Source organism: Sinocyclocheilus anshuiensis, unplaced genomic scaffold (assembly GCF_001515605.1).
Source record: "Sinocyclocheilus anshuiensis isolate Anshui unplaced genomic scaffold, SAMN03320099.WGS_v1.1 scaffold1497, whole genome shotgun sequence".
In the NCBI taxonomy this organism is placed as follows: domain Eukaryota; kingdom Metazoa; phylum Chordata; class Actinopteri; order Cypriniformes; family Cyprinidae; genus Sinocyclocheilus; species Sinocyclocheilus anshuiensis.
The window spans coordinates 1332627-1347937 of NW_015543492.1; the positions used below are offsets into that span (position 1 = coordinate 1332627).

The window sequence follows — 15311 nt, forward strand, 5'->3', positions numbered from 1 at the left end:
TGTCAGACTAAACGTGCGTGTGTATAGGATGGTGTAGTTCTGGGAGCAGACACAAGAGCCACCTCTGAAGAAGTAGTGGCAGATAAAATGTGTGCCAAGATTCACTACATTGCACCTAACATATAGTAAGTAACAGTAAGGATTAAAAAATGGGCTTTAAAAAAAATTGAATGTCAGATGTACATAATTTATAAAGTAAATAATTATACACTCTAAAAAATGCTGGGTTAAATATAACCCAGCATTTTTTAGAGTGTAAAACTTATTAAAAATCATTCTATGTTATTCTTGTTAGTTGTTGTGGAGCAGGGACAGCTGCGGATACTGAGAAGACGACAGATATGCTGTCATCAAACCTCACCATTTTCTCCATGAACAGTGGCAGGAACCCAAGAGTCGTCATGGCCGTTAACATACTACAAGACATGCTCTTCAGGTGTGTGCAGACTGTGTATTATTATCTTCACCTGTTGTCACACAAACATTGTTTGTTTTGCATGTATGTTTGTTTGAACCATTGAAGTATAAGGCTGTGTTTTATGTGATATCTCTCTCTAATGTTGATAATGTTTCTCAGGTATCGAGGTATGATTGGAGCTCATCTAATTTTAGGGGGTGTTGACTGCACTGGCAGTCACCTGTACACGGTTGGCCCTTATGGGAGCATGGACAAGGTGCCGTATCTAGCCATGGGTATGTGACATCCAATTGATGAATGATCAACTTATTAGTTAAGAATGTGCTAATTGAGATCAATATGCATTTCTGTTAGATGAAAATATATAGTAATGCTGCACATTTAACTGATTTTCAAAAAGCTGTAGTCTTGAATGTTACTTGTTCTGCTTTCACAGTGGAAATTCATACAATAGATTTTTTTGCATATATGTGATCAGTTCTCAAGTGAATAATCACAGCTATGTTTCTGCGTTTTAAGGATCTGGTAAACTGCCTGCTTTGGGGATACTGGAGGACAGATTCAAAGGAAACATGGATGTAAGTTGCTTTTTTGTTAAAACCTCCTTATTGTACGTTTTTTATTGTCAATATTACTGTTCCTGTAGCTCAAGGTGAAGTAAAATGCAAGGTATTTTCTAAACTCAATAAGTTGGTTCAAGCATTTAAGGGGTCATGCATTGCATTTTTAATTCTTTGATAATGTTTCCTGAGGTGCACTTATAATGTTAGTATGATTTTTACATCAAATATTGTCATAATTTAGAAATAAAAAGCCATTGGAAGGGGCGTGTTGAGCTCTCTCAAAAACCTTTACTACGTTTTTTTCTATTTCAGCTGTTGAGATTAACTAATCATGGAGAGTGTTGATTATAGCATTATATTTAGATCTACTCCTGTCGCATGAAAGGTTGCAGCGATGAGCATTGTAGCCGATGACAGACTGTTGAGCGCATGAATGCAGTGATCTCGTCATTGCAACACGAGTTTCACACTTTCACAAATGCTTTCATCATAACTAATAGTGCAAACACGATGTAAAGGGAGCGTTCTTTGATCGCTTTCTGTATATAATTTAAGATTAGGCATTAGAATGAACACGGTCACTTAGCCTATTATGTTGTGGTATTACTGTCAGGTCCATATCTATAATTACTTCCCTAGGAAAGTAATGTTTTTTTTAGTCCAGTTATCCTGTATTGCTCTTCTCTCCTTCTCATCTCACTAACACTCCAGTGGGCGGGGCCAAAGACGTGATGATGTAGAAGTAGGCGTTGATCTGATTCTGCAGAGGCGGGCTTTCGTTGCACTGTTATGTCATAATGTGACAAAATCTGAAACAAGTCGTTTTCTGATTTTGGTTTCAATAAAAGCTGTTTTTAGACTAGCAAGGACGTTTTGAGCTCTGAAACTCATGGGATGTTTTTATAGCACATTGACCTCTTACATGTCAAAACATCAAGGAAAATTTGATTTCTCAATTCATGACCCCTTTAACTTGAAAAGCATATTCTACTTGTGTGCTCAATTCAAATATGTAGAAATGAAAGCTCTAACTTACAAGTATTACTTTGGAATGTTATTTACAATGCAGTTCTCAAGTATTGATTCCAAAGAAGCTATAGTTTATCCACAAATGAGTACTTTTCAGTGGTATAAAAGTGCAATTTTCACTATTTCTTTTGCAGATGTTGCTGTCAAGTTCTGTAACTTGTTTGGCAATGCCTGAAGTTCATTTTCCAGTTAGAATTATTTGTGTGTGTGAAAAAAAAAAAGTAATCGCTTGTCACCATTATCATGTTTTATGTGCCAGGTGCTGAGGTCCATGTGTGTGGCTCTGACTTTTGTTTCCTAAATAAATATTTAAAGGTCATGTCTCACAGATTAGACAATAAGAATTTAGTTCTTGAGCCGATTGGTTTAAAATGTGCCTTAAAGATTTTTTTTTGTAATGTTTCGAGGTTATTTTTTAAATCCCATTGCATAGATTTGCAAGTTAAAGTTAAACTGAAAGGTTTTAGCATTACTTATTATATCAATATTATATCACAATGTAGATTTGACTTTATCTTATGAAAAAATTGTGTGAAAAATTTTTCATGCTTTTTTTTTTGAGTAAACTGTACTTTACATTTTGTTTAGTGCATAAAACTACATCTTTCTGTCACTATATTGTCTTTTATTCAACCTTTAGCTGGAGGAGGCCAAGGCACTGGTAAGCGATGCCATCCATGCAGGCATCATGAGTGACCTGGGATCAGGCAACAACATTGACCTGTGTGTGATTACGAAAGAGGGGGTGGACTATATCAGACCTCACCGAGAGTCCCTTTATAACTATAAGAGGTAAAAAAAAAAAAAATTTTTTTTATAAAATTACACATTTTTACATTTTATAAAATTATATCATGTCACAGCAACTGCATATTTAAAGGTTAGTGTTAATTGTGCCTAATGCCTAATATTGGTAATATATTGATCTCTCATGGTCTCTCTTTTACAGACAGGCAAAGTACAAATATAACTATAAGAGGTAAAAAAAAAAAAATTTTTTTTATAAAATTACACATTTTTACATTTTATAAAATTATATCATGTCACAGCAACTGCATATTTAAAGGTTAGTGTTAATTGTGCCTAATGCCTAATATTGGTAATATATTGATCTCTCATGGTCTCTCTTTTACAGACAGGCAAAGTACAAATATAAGCCAGGTACAACACCTGTTTTAACTAAAACCGTGAATCAGCTGGAGCTGGTGCATGAGACCGTTCAAATGATGGAAACAGCAGGATCCAGTTGAGCCATGAAATACACTGTGATGTCATAATGTGATCTGGAAGTTACTGTTTTGACAAACAAACGTGAAAAAAGACAGATCATGCTGTAAATGTGTTTTTTTGTCTGATGTTTGTTCGCATAATTCCATGGCTGCGAGTGGACTGATGATCATCAATAAACTACTACAATTTCCAGCATATGCCCCACATATCATTTAAAAAAAAAATGTTTTAGAAACAAAGATCTGTTTTAGTAAACGCAACAGAACTTAATAAAAAAAATGCAACACAAATAAATTCCAAGGACATTTTGTGCAATATTGCTATTATTGGTTATTTGATATGCTCAAATGAATGATTAAAGCCAAATTAAAGAGCTTTCAAAACAATAACGTAAAAGTGTAGTATGTATACTGTGTAAAGATCACTGTGTTGCAAATCATACTTGGTCCTTGTGTTCCATTTCGAAAAGTGGGCATGCTACATATATATACACACACACACACACAAAACACCCATATGTATTAAACTAAACGACATTTAAAGGAAAGAGCAAAAAAGGTCAGCCTTTAATTGGACAACTGAACAGCATATTAGTTCTGATACATAGTATAGGGACAGTTCATTTAGGCTAAATGCATTCTTTTTTATAATATAATTTGTTCTGCAGTTCCATGCATTAAACTCATTATGCATTAATGCATTAAATTTATTGCAATAGGGTGTTTCCACGTTTACGTTTCCGCATTTTCCCAATGTTTCACCTGGTCTTAACCTGCATCGGATGAATCTACACAGATACCGAGGACGCTGAGAGACTCGCGCTCCTATTGGACAGCCAGCTTTATACAGAGCCTTTTCCTCAGACAATCTCAAAGTTATCATATTTATCACAAACACTCTCAAACAACATATAGACAAATAAAAGAAATGCATTTACAGCAATTATTCGAAGTTATAGATTATAGTTTTTCAAAGATATTTTCTGCTCGTAATCGAAACTAAGAACTACTAAATCTTTCGGTTTCGAAATCATTGTCTTCCGTGTTTCCTTCATGTAAAATACTTACACTTCGGCCATTTCGCCTTTTACTGTCTGAATTACTTTAATCGTACTTTCTTTATATAAAGAATGGCTCTTTTGGATGTGAGTGGATATAAACATAATTCCGCGTCACAGCTGGGTTTTAAGCAAACGCATCTTCTCGACCGACTGAATCACTATAGTTTCGGGACCAAATGCCAGGAGTTCGCGGTACCTGTTGGGGTTGATGTAAGTAACTTTAGTGATATCAATTCTTCACTAAATCTTAGAGACCCATTATTGTGATAGACAGCATAAAAACACACATTTTGTGAGAAAATAACTGAAGAATGCTTGAGTTGCACCCAAACATGTTGAACAACAGGTTAGTAAAAAAATATCCCTTGATACATAAACCTTTATTTTTCTAGTTTTGTAGACTATCTTCAGCAGTTGTAGAGCAGGTAATATTTAATTAAAATGGCATTTTAAAGGTTTTTGATTAGCTTAGGCAAGAATATTGAGAATATGTCTTGTGTCTAGGGTTAATTTGCTTATTGAAACATAGGGGGCAGAGTCTCAGCAACAGCAAAAACAAACATTTAAGCAAAATAAATTAGCCTGCCTTGTAACATATTCTGTGTTCCCATCAGCCCTCCAAGTTTCTGAAATCATGCAGTTGCGAGGATGGCGTTTCCATAGATCTGAATCATGGCACCACAACCCTGGCATTCAAGTTCCGTCATGGAGTCATTGTGGCTGTTGACTCCAGAGCATCAGCTGGAAAATACATAGGTAAGTGGGTTAACTCTTCCATGGAAGCAAGCTGATTTTACAACTACACCATAGTACAAAGCATGCCATTCATACTGAAAACAGCATTCAGAATAACACACAATTGCCAAACTGTGTTTTTTCTATATCATGATGTTTCTTCCAATGTGTTGCAGCATCAAAGGAGGCCAATAAAGTGATAGAGATCAACCCTTACCTGCTGGGCACCATGTCAGGCAGCGCTGCAGACTGTCAGTACTGGGAGAGACTGCTGGCGAAAGAGTGCAGGTCTGTCTCAGCATGCTTCTGAGAGCCGTGAAGCATCTGCTCACTGGATGAAGTTACCAGTTTGTGTTTGTGTTCAGCTGTGTCAGGAAATGTATTCGGTTTAAAGCCTTGGTTAAAGATTGTTAGAAGAAAGATTGAAAGATTTAAAGGAATGCTCACACTGTTGTTGAATTGTTTAACTAACTTTCTTAACACTAAATAATATTTTGAGGAATGTTTTAATTATTTCAGTTTCTATACAATAAAATTCCAATGGGATCTGAAACCTTTAAACTCCAAAAAGGACATAAAAGTATGAAGTGATGAACAGATTGAAATTTAGGTCTTTGTTCTGTCTCATATCAAAACATTGTTCAACACACGCATACACAGATTACATAAAATATGGCAAAACAAACCTCAAGTGTCAACTAATACTAAACCTCATTGGTTTCTCGCATGTCACGTGACCAAATGTCATGATGTTTGAGGATCATGTTCATCATATTTGGTGTGAAATCGCATACTCGCTGAGTAGGCACTTCTAAGTACTTACTTCACAACTATTTCTATATGACATGAATGTGTGTAGTATGAATATAATCTGGATGTGCTACGTTCGTCATGTTGTCATTATCAATTGACCTACAGTTACAGTTGTCACTCACAAATCCTCTCTCTTGGCCTCATGGGACAGTGAAGTATCCAGTGGATGCACACTTCAGAATATCATCGAAAGTAATAGGTCATCTGACAAGATTTGCTTCATGAATACTGTGAATTTGGACATATTACTCATTCACGAAAATCTGGAATCTGAGGGTGCAGAAAAATCAAAATACTGAGAAAATCACCTTTAAATTGTCCAAATGAAGTTCTTAGCAATGCATATTACTAATCAAAACTTAAGTTTTAATATATTTACAGTAGGAAATTTACAAAATATCTTCATGGAACATGATCTTTACTTAATATCCTAATGATTTTTGGCATAAAAAAAAAATCAATAATTTTGACCCATACAATGTATTTTTGGCTATTGCTACAAATATACCCCAGCGACTTAAGACTGCTTTTGTGCTCCAGGGTCACATATGTACACACAAATGTACCACAATCACTATGTGATTTTATCTGAAGAAATTCAAATGTGCCGAAGCTCATTATGTTCTGTTGATTCTTATGCTTGCTCGTTCTGTTGTGACAAACACAATGTCACCCTGTTGCTGTTTGAACCACCGCTATTCTTCTTTAATATATGAAGTATTTGTGTGTTTTAAAAACAGACTTTACAAACTCCGTAACAAGCAGAGGATCTCCGTGTCTGCAGCCTCCAAACTGCTCTCCAACATGATGCTGGGATACAGAGGCATGGGCCTGTCTATGGGGAGTATGATCTGCGGCTGGGACAAACAGGTGAAGTCTGTCTGTCTATACGACTGCTTTTGTGTTTTTTGCTTATTTGCATATTTTCAGAGTGTTCTCAGTTAAGCATTTTATACAATGCAACAATAAAATAAAAAAATACAATAATTGTAAAGCTCTTAGTAAGGTCTTGTGGCACAATCATGCATACACATAATCTACAGTTATATTCATGTTACCTCTTTTCCCTCACATCAGGGTCCAGGCCTGTACTATGTGGATGATAATGGCACTCGTCTCTCCGGCCGGATGTTCTCCACTGGCTGTGGGAACAGCTATGCGTATGGTGTAGTGGACAGTGGTTATCGTGAGGATATGACTGTGGAGGAGGCGTATGAGCTGGGCCGTCGTGGTATTGCTCATGCCACACACAGAGACGCTTACTCCGGTGGCGTGGTCAACCGTAAGTACCAGCAATGCACTGTAAAAAATGATTGTGATTTTAACAGTAAAAGACTGTAAAAAGGCTACAATAAAAACCTGTTAATTGGTTATCAGTAAGTTTCCATACTATATACGGTGAATAACTGTAATTACATTTAATGTAATTTTACAGTAAAGTACTGTTAAAATTACGGTTTTTGGAGGTGAAAAAGAAAAAGTCATTGTATAATTTACAGTGAAAAACTGTAAATTGACACTCCCAGAATTCCCTGCATGACACTTCATATTTTATGTTTTTTCGTTGAAATAACATGTTTCTTCTTAGTTTTTTCTTATCAGTTATACATTAGGGTTTAATCTTACATCTAATGTTGTTAAATGAATGTTTATTGCATTATTTCAGTATCATGTGTGTCACCATGATGGTGTTTAGTGTTTGTGTGAATGACACTGTGCACACTCTATGTATATATATTAGAGTATTTTCCTTCTCAGCTTTTGGAAGAGCTGTTTGTGATGAGCTTTGGTTCATCATGTGACTTTCTCATCACCACCTGTTTTTGGTGGTTATCAGCATTTCAATGGTTTAAAACAGATATTAGTACTTCAATATGCTGGTTTATTAACATTACATCAGTTAATGAAATACGTTTTCTTTATTGTGAATTTAAGCTAAATCTGTAAAACCTAAAATGTTTCTACCATATTTTTAACGGTGAAGTTCTGGCAACCACAGCTGCCGGTATTTTACCGTAAATGTCACAGATTTTTTTTTACAGTGTGTATTACAAACTGGCTAGCAATGAATCTGAATCTTAACATTAATATAAAAATGTAAGAATATTGAGCTGCAGTGATGTGCTATTATGGTTCAACCAAAATCTGTAAGAAGTGTGAATTTGTCCCTGACAATAAAACAAAACAACCCCAGTACAAGAAATTACACTAAGCTTTGTATTTCTGTCCTACATTATTGTTTTCTTAATTCAATAATGTACGCTATTGTTGCATAGTTTTTGTGTGTCATATTTAAGAGATGAAGTCTTCACATATGTTTTCTCCTCTTAGTGTACCACATGCAGGAGGACGGCTGGATCAAGGTGTGTAAGGAGGACGTGTCAGAGTTAATCCACAAATATAAGAAGGGAATGTTCTGATCTGATCTCTCATTTATCTGACAGTAAATATTAAACTGTTATCAAATCAAAGACACTTTTGGTGCATTCTTTATTATATATTTGAATAGTATTTTCTGTAACTATCTGTCTCAGTGAATAAAAAATGAACTTAATTCACTTATGTTACAGGACAAATATAGCTCCGTGTTTGTGATGACTTTTTGTGCTTATTCTACCCATTTTTGTATGTGGTTCCAACTGGGTTATTCTCTGGGAACTGTGCAGTGTGTGCCAGAAAAATTCAGAAAAATAATTTCATTTGGAAAGATTATTGCTGATTATTTTTTAAGGGGACCACTATAGGCAGTGCATCCTCCCCAATATTCAGACTAGTGGTGAACAAATATGGGATGCACAGCTTCTTTTTTTTTTTTACTTTATAGACCATGAAATAATATTTTAATTTCAATATAGCTTACTTTAAAGGGGACCTATTATGCCCTTTTTACAAGATGTAATATAAGTCTCAGGTGTCCCCAGAATGTGTCTGTGAAGTTTCAGCTCAAAATACCCCACAAATCATTTATTATACCATTTTGAAATGCCTATTTTGAGTGGAAGCAGAAACATGCTGTTTTCGTGCATGTAAGCACACACACAGAAAGCGGCTGTCACTCGGCATGTCAATATTGAACTAACAAAAATAATAGATTTGTGTATTACCTACCGCTGTCGCTGTTACAGTTTCTTTTTTGCTAACAAGCATTGTTCAATACTGAAGCCACATTTTCAAAACTGTTCACATCATTCAGCGGTAGTCTAGAAATCTATGCTAAACAAACTGAATCATTTTTCATTGCTTTCAGACTAAATGCATTCAATGACCACATTTATCAAAATCTACAAACACTTTTGTCATTCATATACTCCTCAACCTGCAAAACACTATATATTTTCAGCACATTTTTCAGTTGCTAACACACTGCTTTCAAAACTGATAAAAGAACATTCAAATCGTAACAATGGCAAACTCTGTCCATTTCTGCAGGAATTATATTGAAATATAAAATCTTAGCAGAATATTTACTGTGAAATTGAATAATAATGATTCCAAACACAACTAACTGCAATTTCAGCTGAAAGCCAAGCCAGATGTCCTATTTGTAGTGTTTTTCTGTGGTATTTTTGATAAACAAATAGGATGGATGCCTTCAGAATGATTTTGTTTGGAAACATGGATCAAGGAAGACACATTGGTGGGGAAAAAAGAGTGGCAGAGAGAGGGAGGACTAGAACCCTCACAGTACTGTACATCCATCCATCCATACATTCCATACATTTTCCTAAGCGCTTGTCCTATTTAGGGTCATGTAGAGGCTGGAGCCTTTCCTGGGTCACAGGCAAGAAAACACCCTGGACAGATGGCCAGTCCATCACAGGGATGACAAACACACACACACACACACACACACACACACATACACATTCATATTCACACTCACTTACAGTCTCCAGTTCACCTGTCCTGAATGTCTTTGGATTGTGGGAGAAACCCAGAGGAAACCAACATCAACACAGAGAGAACATACAAACTCCACAGAGAAAGGCCTCCTGGAGCAGCTGGGACTCCAATACTGCACATACCTCATTATACTAGACATGCTGTTGATGTTTTTTTTTTTTATTTTTTTATTATTGCTTCAGGAAATTATGTTTTTATTTTATTTTTCACAAGTACATTTTGTAAATGTTGATGTGGTTTTGTTTATGGTATGTAAAGAAATAGGGTCAGTAATACAGTCAGTAAAATGAAAATGTGTTATTCTTATCCTATAATGAAATACTTGTGACAAATCATTCAAACTTCAAAGATAAAAGTTCATAGTTTATGTAATGCTCCGTGTAGTTAATGTTTTTTCGATCAGTGTGTTGAAGGAGTGGAATCCTGGATTCATCACGGCCTTCATAAAATATATTAATTATCCTTTTGCATGATTATTGATCAAGCTATTAATTAGTATTTAACCTCATAGATTGTTAGTTGATTGAATAAAATTATTGTTTACCATACACCAGTGAATAGACATTGAAAATGTATGTGTATTTACAGTAATATCTTTCTCTCCCTTTAGTGAGTAGTTGGAATGTGTAACTAGGTTTTTTATATATGCTGACTTTTTATTCTCTCCATTTAATTTTCCTGTGCTGTATTGATTAGTCATTCTGTTCACCTGCCATTCTATTAATTAACTCATTATAGTCCTTGTGTTCCTGAGTTCCTTGTTCCTGTCTCCATCAATGTGAAGGTGTTGTGTTCTCCGGTTTAATGAGTGAGTTTTGAATGAAAGACTATTCTGATTGTATCTTTGTGCGCTACTTAAACTGTGCAACATTAACTAAGATTAATAAATGCTGTGTAAGTATCGTACATGTTAACTAATATAGTTATTAACACGAGTAAGTATACAAATATGTAATATCATTATCTTGGTATTTGACATGGTTCAAAATAGAGACCAAACTTATTGCTATAGTCTGAATGTGACAGTGATATGGATAGTGTCCGTAAAAGAGACTTAGATGTGTGATTCAGGTCCATGTACACACACAAAACTCTAGACACCATTACAATTATGGAAGCTCAGTAACCTTGGAACAACACGAACATTATGAATGTCCTCTTTTTAAAGTTAAAGCCTTAAATCAAGCATTATTAAAAAGACTACTCTTATCTACATTGTTTCACTTAAAAATTAGATGAAGGCCTTTAGTTGCTAGGTAGAATTGAGTGTAACAGGCTGTGATTTGCTGTATTTGGTGACTAGAGAAAAACAGCTGATGGAAACTTCTCATCTGTGTGAGAAGGAATGTTTGGGCGATTTATCAATGAATTAGTGGTTTTAATAAAAGTACTAAGAATTTGACAATGGCAAGTCACTGATTACAGCGAAATAAATGTATATAAATTACTATATATTAATTTACTTATTAATCTACAGCAGCAAACAGCTATGTTTGAAACTTTGTTTTAAAGTAAAAAAATACTTGCTGTAATTTTTTTAAAGGCCATATCGGGGAATAGAGATAGCTGGATCCGCCACAGCCACAGTTCTCATCTATCATTTTCTTTGGAATATGCTTTCACAAAAGAGTGACCCTTAAGAGCTCTTTAAAGTGCTAAATGATATTTTTCTGGTGTCATATATCTGAGCAGCTCAACACTCTTCCTTCTGTCTTGTGTTCATTGTGAATATACCACGACATTTCACCAACAACATTTCTACAAATTCTGCACGCCTGCAGTGGTGAATACAGTCATTTTGATTCTGAATAATATTTCATATCAACTTTGGGAAAGAATCATGCTTTTTAACATCATAGATAAGATTCTGTTGAATTCGAAGCAAAAGTTCATTAATAGATTCTGATGAAATATGGATACTGTTTTGACAACAGAAAGACACATTCACCACTTGCCACTTTTTGTGAAGTTTATTTAATTTTAAAGAATCAAAATAAGATTACAATGTTCTGAAGGCAACCAATTTACAAAAACTTAATTTAGATTTAGTAACCTCAAATCAAGGAAAATATCTATAGTTTACTGTACTGTACAGATGTTCATGTAAAAGTTCATTAGTACAGTATCTTAAACATTACAAGAATCAATATTATTCTGTAGTTCAACTTATCTAAATTATGTAAAACAAACAACAACAAAAAAGTATACAAACAGAAAAAGCCCAATAATCCCATTCAAGAAATAAAATATGAAGCCTACATATTGTCTAATTTCATTGATGGAATAGTCCAATTCCACAATTCATCCAGAGTTAGCGTTATTTTAAGTTTTCCATGACTTGTTAGCCTTCCCCTGATTTATTTCATATTTTATTTCTCACAGAAATAGTCTCATCTCATGTGACTGCTATAATATACTCTGACTGACTATAAACACATTCACAAGTTTCTCTTTTTTACAGTCAGTACTGATATCACACATCCTGCAAATTGATCAAACTTGCAAATCAATTATTTGCATTCTTGGTTTTCTCTGGTTTTGTCACCAAAGAGAAATATATAAATTTTACAATTAAGTTCTGAGATCAACATGTCATCTTAAAATGAACAAGTTCGAACAATTAAAGAAAAACAGAAGATGAGCATAAAATGTGATGAAACAAAAACTTTGCAGATGTAATTAATGTAGAACCCTAATATAGATCAATCCTGTCACTGAAATCTATGATCCTGTGTGTTTGTGTGTTATAAGCACGATGGACAGCAGGATAAGCATCATTTTTACTTCATCTCTTGCACTCATCTGGTCTCCTAAAATGGCAAAAACATATTACATTTAATTGATTTCACATGACTGAAACAGTTGCACTAATGAATAATAATAATAATATTAATAATACACTTACATCTTTATGCTTTTGGATCTGAATGAGCGGAGCTGTTTGAACCATCATCAGATGCTAGAACAGAAAACACAAATTACAATTATCATGACAGCTACACCACACAGTTGCACAATTTCTTTTTTATTAGATCTATTTAAAGAAAGATATTGTAGAACTATGCATATATTTCGACTTACTCTTTGATTTTACATTACCAAAATTTTAGAAATATTAACATATTACTATTAACCACATCATGAATGGCAGAGCCCATCTGTTATTAATAAATATCAGATGGAGATTATGAAAAACTTACCATTGACAGGTTTAAAGCCTGAAAAACAGAAATCCACAAAGATGAAATATTAGCACACAAATGTGTAAAACATACAGTGTAGTCGATAGTGATAATAATAATATCTGAGTCTCTCTCACCTTTCTTTTTCTGGTAGACCTTATACCCAGCAACACCAGTGACAACCAACAGGAGGACACCAGCAACAGCAGCAAGAATGATGCCGATGGGGACAGAAGCTGAAGAATCTGATCAAATGAAAACATCAGGTTATTAAAGACTCTGACAATCTTAGAAACTGGTACAGGTTTCAGATTTCAGCAGATACAAAAACAACATCTATGACTATGATATCTGCAGTACATTAGCACAGACTAATCAGAGACTGGCAATAGCAAATGATTTCCATTAAAGGGGTCATATGATGCGATTTCAAGTTTTCCTTTCTCTTTGGAGTGTTACAAGATGTTTGTGAATAGATAAGACCCCTGAAGTGTTTCATGGTCTACTCATCCAGACAATCGCTCTCACCGTAGTTAGTTTTGATCTTGTCCTCCGTCAGAATGCTGCTGATGGTTTCACCCTGATGCTCCACCACACAGCTGAACTTGTTGTTCTTCAGCTCATCAGGTGTAACTGTGATGGTGCTCGTCACCTGAAAGGTCCCATCCTCATTGGGAATAAGTTGTCCAAGATCCACATCCTCAATATGATCTTGTCCGTTTTTCTGCCAGGTGACTGTTACTCCACTGGGGTAAAAACCTGTAGCATGACACGAGACTGAAGACGAGGAAGACTTCTGCAGCAGAGACACCTGAGGAGAGACTGAGAGAGAGAGAGAGAGAGATTAAGATAAACAAAAAGAAACAGTGAAATTGAAAGAGAAAATTAGCCATAGTCTGCAACATTCAAATAAAACAAAGCAAATCTATAAGGTTGCTGTATATTTCTTCTCTTTATCTGTTGTTGTAGTCCTGAGATCACATCAAGAGCTTTTATCAGCCAAATAATCGGTTATTAATCCGACTGACGGCTCAAGCAGATTGAAAAGCTTTGATGTAAACACCTCAATCGATCCGACTGAGCTGGGTCTGAAGGATATTTCAATCAGAATAATAAAAGGGGTGGTGTAGACCTAAAATAATCTGATCAATAGAATAAAAATCAAGCATCTTCTCAGATTGAAATAAACCTTGTGAACATGTGCAGTGCCATGAAGCACATGTATCAAAGCCCTTTTATAGATCTATTTACATATGTTTTACTTCTTATGAATGTGCAAGTTTGTTTATGTCTTACGAACTGGTCAGTGAAGGAGACTGAATATTGAATGAATATTTCCTGAAAAAACAGCTCTTCTGACATGTTTGTCAGCTTTCCTTTTAGGTATGTCATCAAGACAAAGATGACAGTTATACTTCAGTGACATTATAGCAGTTATTTCTAGCGGTGTCTGATGCTCTGCGCATGTGCTGACGTCTTGTTTGGATACACAAATGAGCATTTAAACGAAAATGTGAATTGGATTGCAAAGGGTTTATATAAACACAACTTTCAGAATCTGAAATCGAGTGGATTCGTTCAGATTGACAACAATGAGTGCATGTAAACATATCCATCTTTTAGATTATTATTCTAATAAATAATAAGGGTTTGACTCCTGGCCTCATGTTTGTGTGAAAATCAGTTGGGTGTAGTGTTACTATATGATAAAAATCCCTCACAAATACCTGCTACGCATGTATATTAATACAACAACACGTAAGAATATGTATGATTATATCTTAAATATCAAAATGTGATTCGAATAACCTCTTAACGTCCTGCACGCATTTACATCATGTTTTAGTTTTTAAGCAAGTGAATGCAGACAGAGTATAAAGACAGGGAGTGGAAAGGAGATATAGTCACATATAACCAAACGTTTTGTTGTATACAGCTGTTCTATTTCCTGGTGAAAAGGTAAATGCTGTAACGATGAGTGCTCACTATGCAGTGATTATCAAAGCAACTGATATTCCTACCGTTTCTCTCCAGAGTGTCCTTCCCATATCTCACATACTTCTGCAGCCACTCAATGCATGTGTTCTCCAGATATGCTTTCTGTTGTTCTGCAATAGCTCTATTAGCCTCCCATTTGTGTTTGGTAATGACAGCTTGAGGACTAGCAGCGGTCCAGGTGAGGGAGCTCTTATCCAGACTGACGAAGTCCTCTCCATCATAACCAAACTGGAAGTATCCTCGTTTGGTGCCATCATCATTCAGCTCACAGCCGTACATCAGCTGCCACGAGTGAACACCTGAGAAGAGAGAAACAACATGATATATCACACTCACCATTCTTCATCTCTTCTAATATAACCTAAAGACTTGATGATTGA

The 15311-nt window shown here is 35.2% G+C and overlaps 3 protein-coding genes across 4 annotated transcripts in view; 2 read left to right on the forward strand and 1 right to left on the reverse strand.

Moving 5' to 3' along the window:
• The window catches only part of psmb13a (proteasome 20S subunit beta 13a), a 4138-nt gene extending 590 nt beyond the window's left edge, over positions 1 to 3548 (forward strand). Inside the window, exons 3-8 of the mRNA XM_016494476.1 lie at positions 28 to 125; positions 296 to 436; positions 578 to 693; positions 938 to 996; positions 2651 to 2802; positions 3146 to 3548. Coding sequence (XP_016349962.1) covers positions 28 to 125; positions 296 to 436; positions 578 to 693; positions 938 to 996; positions 2651 to 2802; positions 3146 to 3260 — 681 coding nt within the window. The 3' untranslated portion in view covers positions 3261 to 3548. The remainder of the gene's footprint in view (positions 1 to 27; positions 126 to 295; positions 437 to 577; positions 694 to 937; positions 997 to 2650; positions 2803 to 3145) is intronic.
• Positions 3549 to 4238: 690 nt separating this feature from the next.
• Positions 4239 to 8340, forward strand: psmb8a (proteasome 20S subunit beta 8A). The gene is made up of 6 exons (XM_016494438.1): positions 4239 to 4510; positions 4915 to 5056; positions 5212 to 5323; positions 6589 to 6718; positions 6926 to 7130; positions 8180 to 8340. The coding sequence occupies exons 1-6, from the start codon at positions 4370 to 4372 to the stop codon at positions 8266 to 8268; spliced, it is 819 nt and encodes a 272-aa protein (XP_016349924.1). The 5' UTR covers positions 4239 to 4369; the 3' UTR covers positions 8269 to 8340.
• A 3369-nt stretch (positions 8341 to 11709) lies between these two features.
• LOC107694786 (patr class I histocompatibility antigen, B-1 alpha chain) lies at positions 11710 to 15299 on the reverse strand. Of its 2 annotated transcripts, none has more exons than XM_016494479.1 (6): positions 14955 to 15299; positions 13462 to 13755; positions 13071 to 13169; positions 12952 to 12969; positions 12657 to 12710; positions 11710 to 12561 (listed from the first exon to the last, which is right to left on the reverse strand). In XM_016494479.1, exons 1-5 carry the CDS (start codon positions 15268 to 15270, stop codon positions 12661 to 12663), a joined length of 777 nt encoding a protein of 258 aa, XP_016349965.1. In that variant the 5' UTR covers positions 15271 to 15299; the 3' UTR covers positions 11710 to 12561; positions 12657 to 12660. The 2 variants fall into 2 exon arrangements, with proteins under 2 accessions (XP_016349965.1, XP_016349964.1); XM_016494478.1 differs by having other exon boundaries at positions 13071 to 13178.
• Between the last annotated feature and the right edge of the window lie 12 nt (positions 15300 to 15311).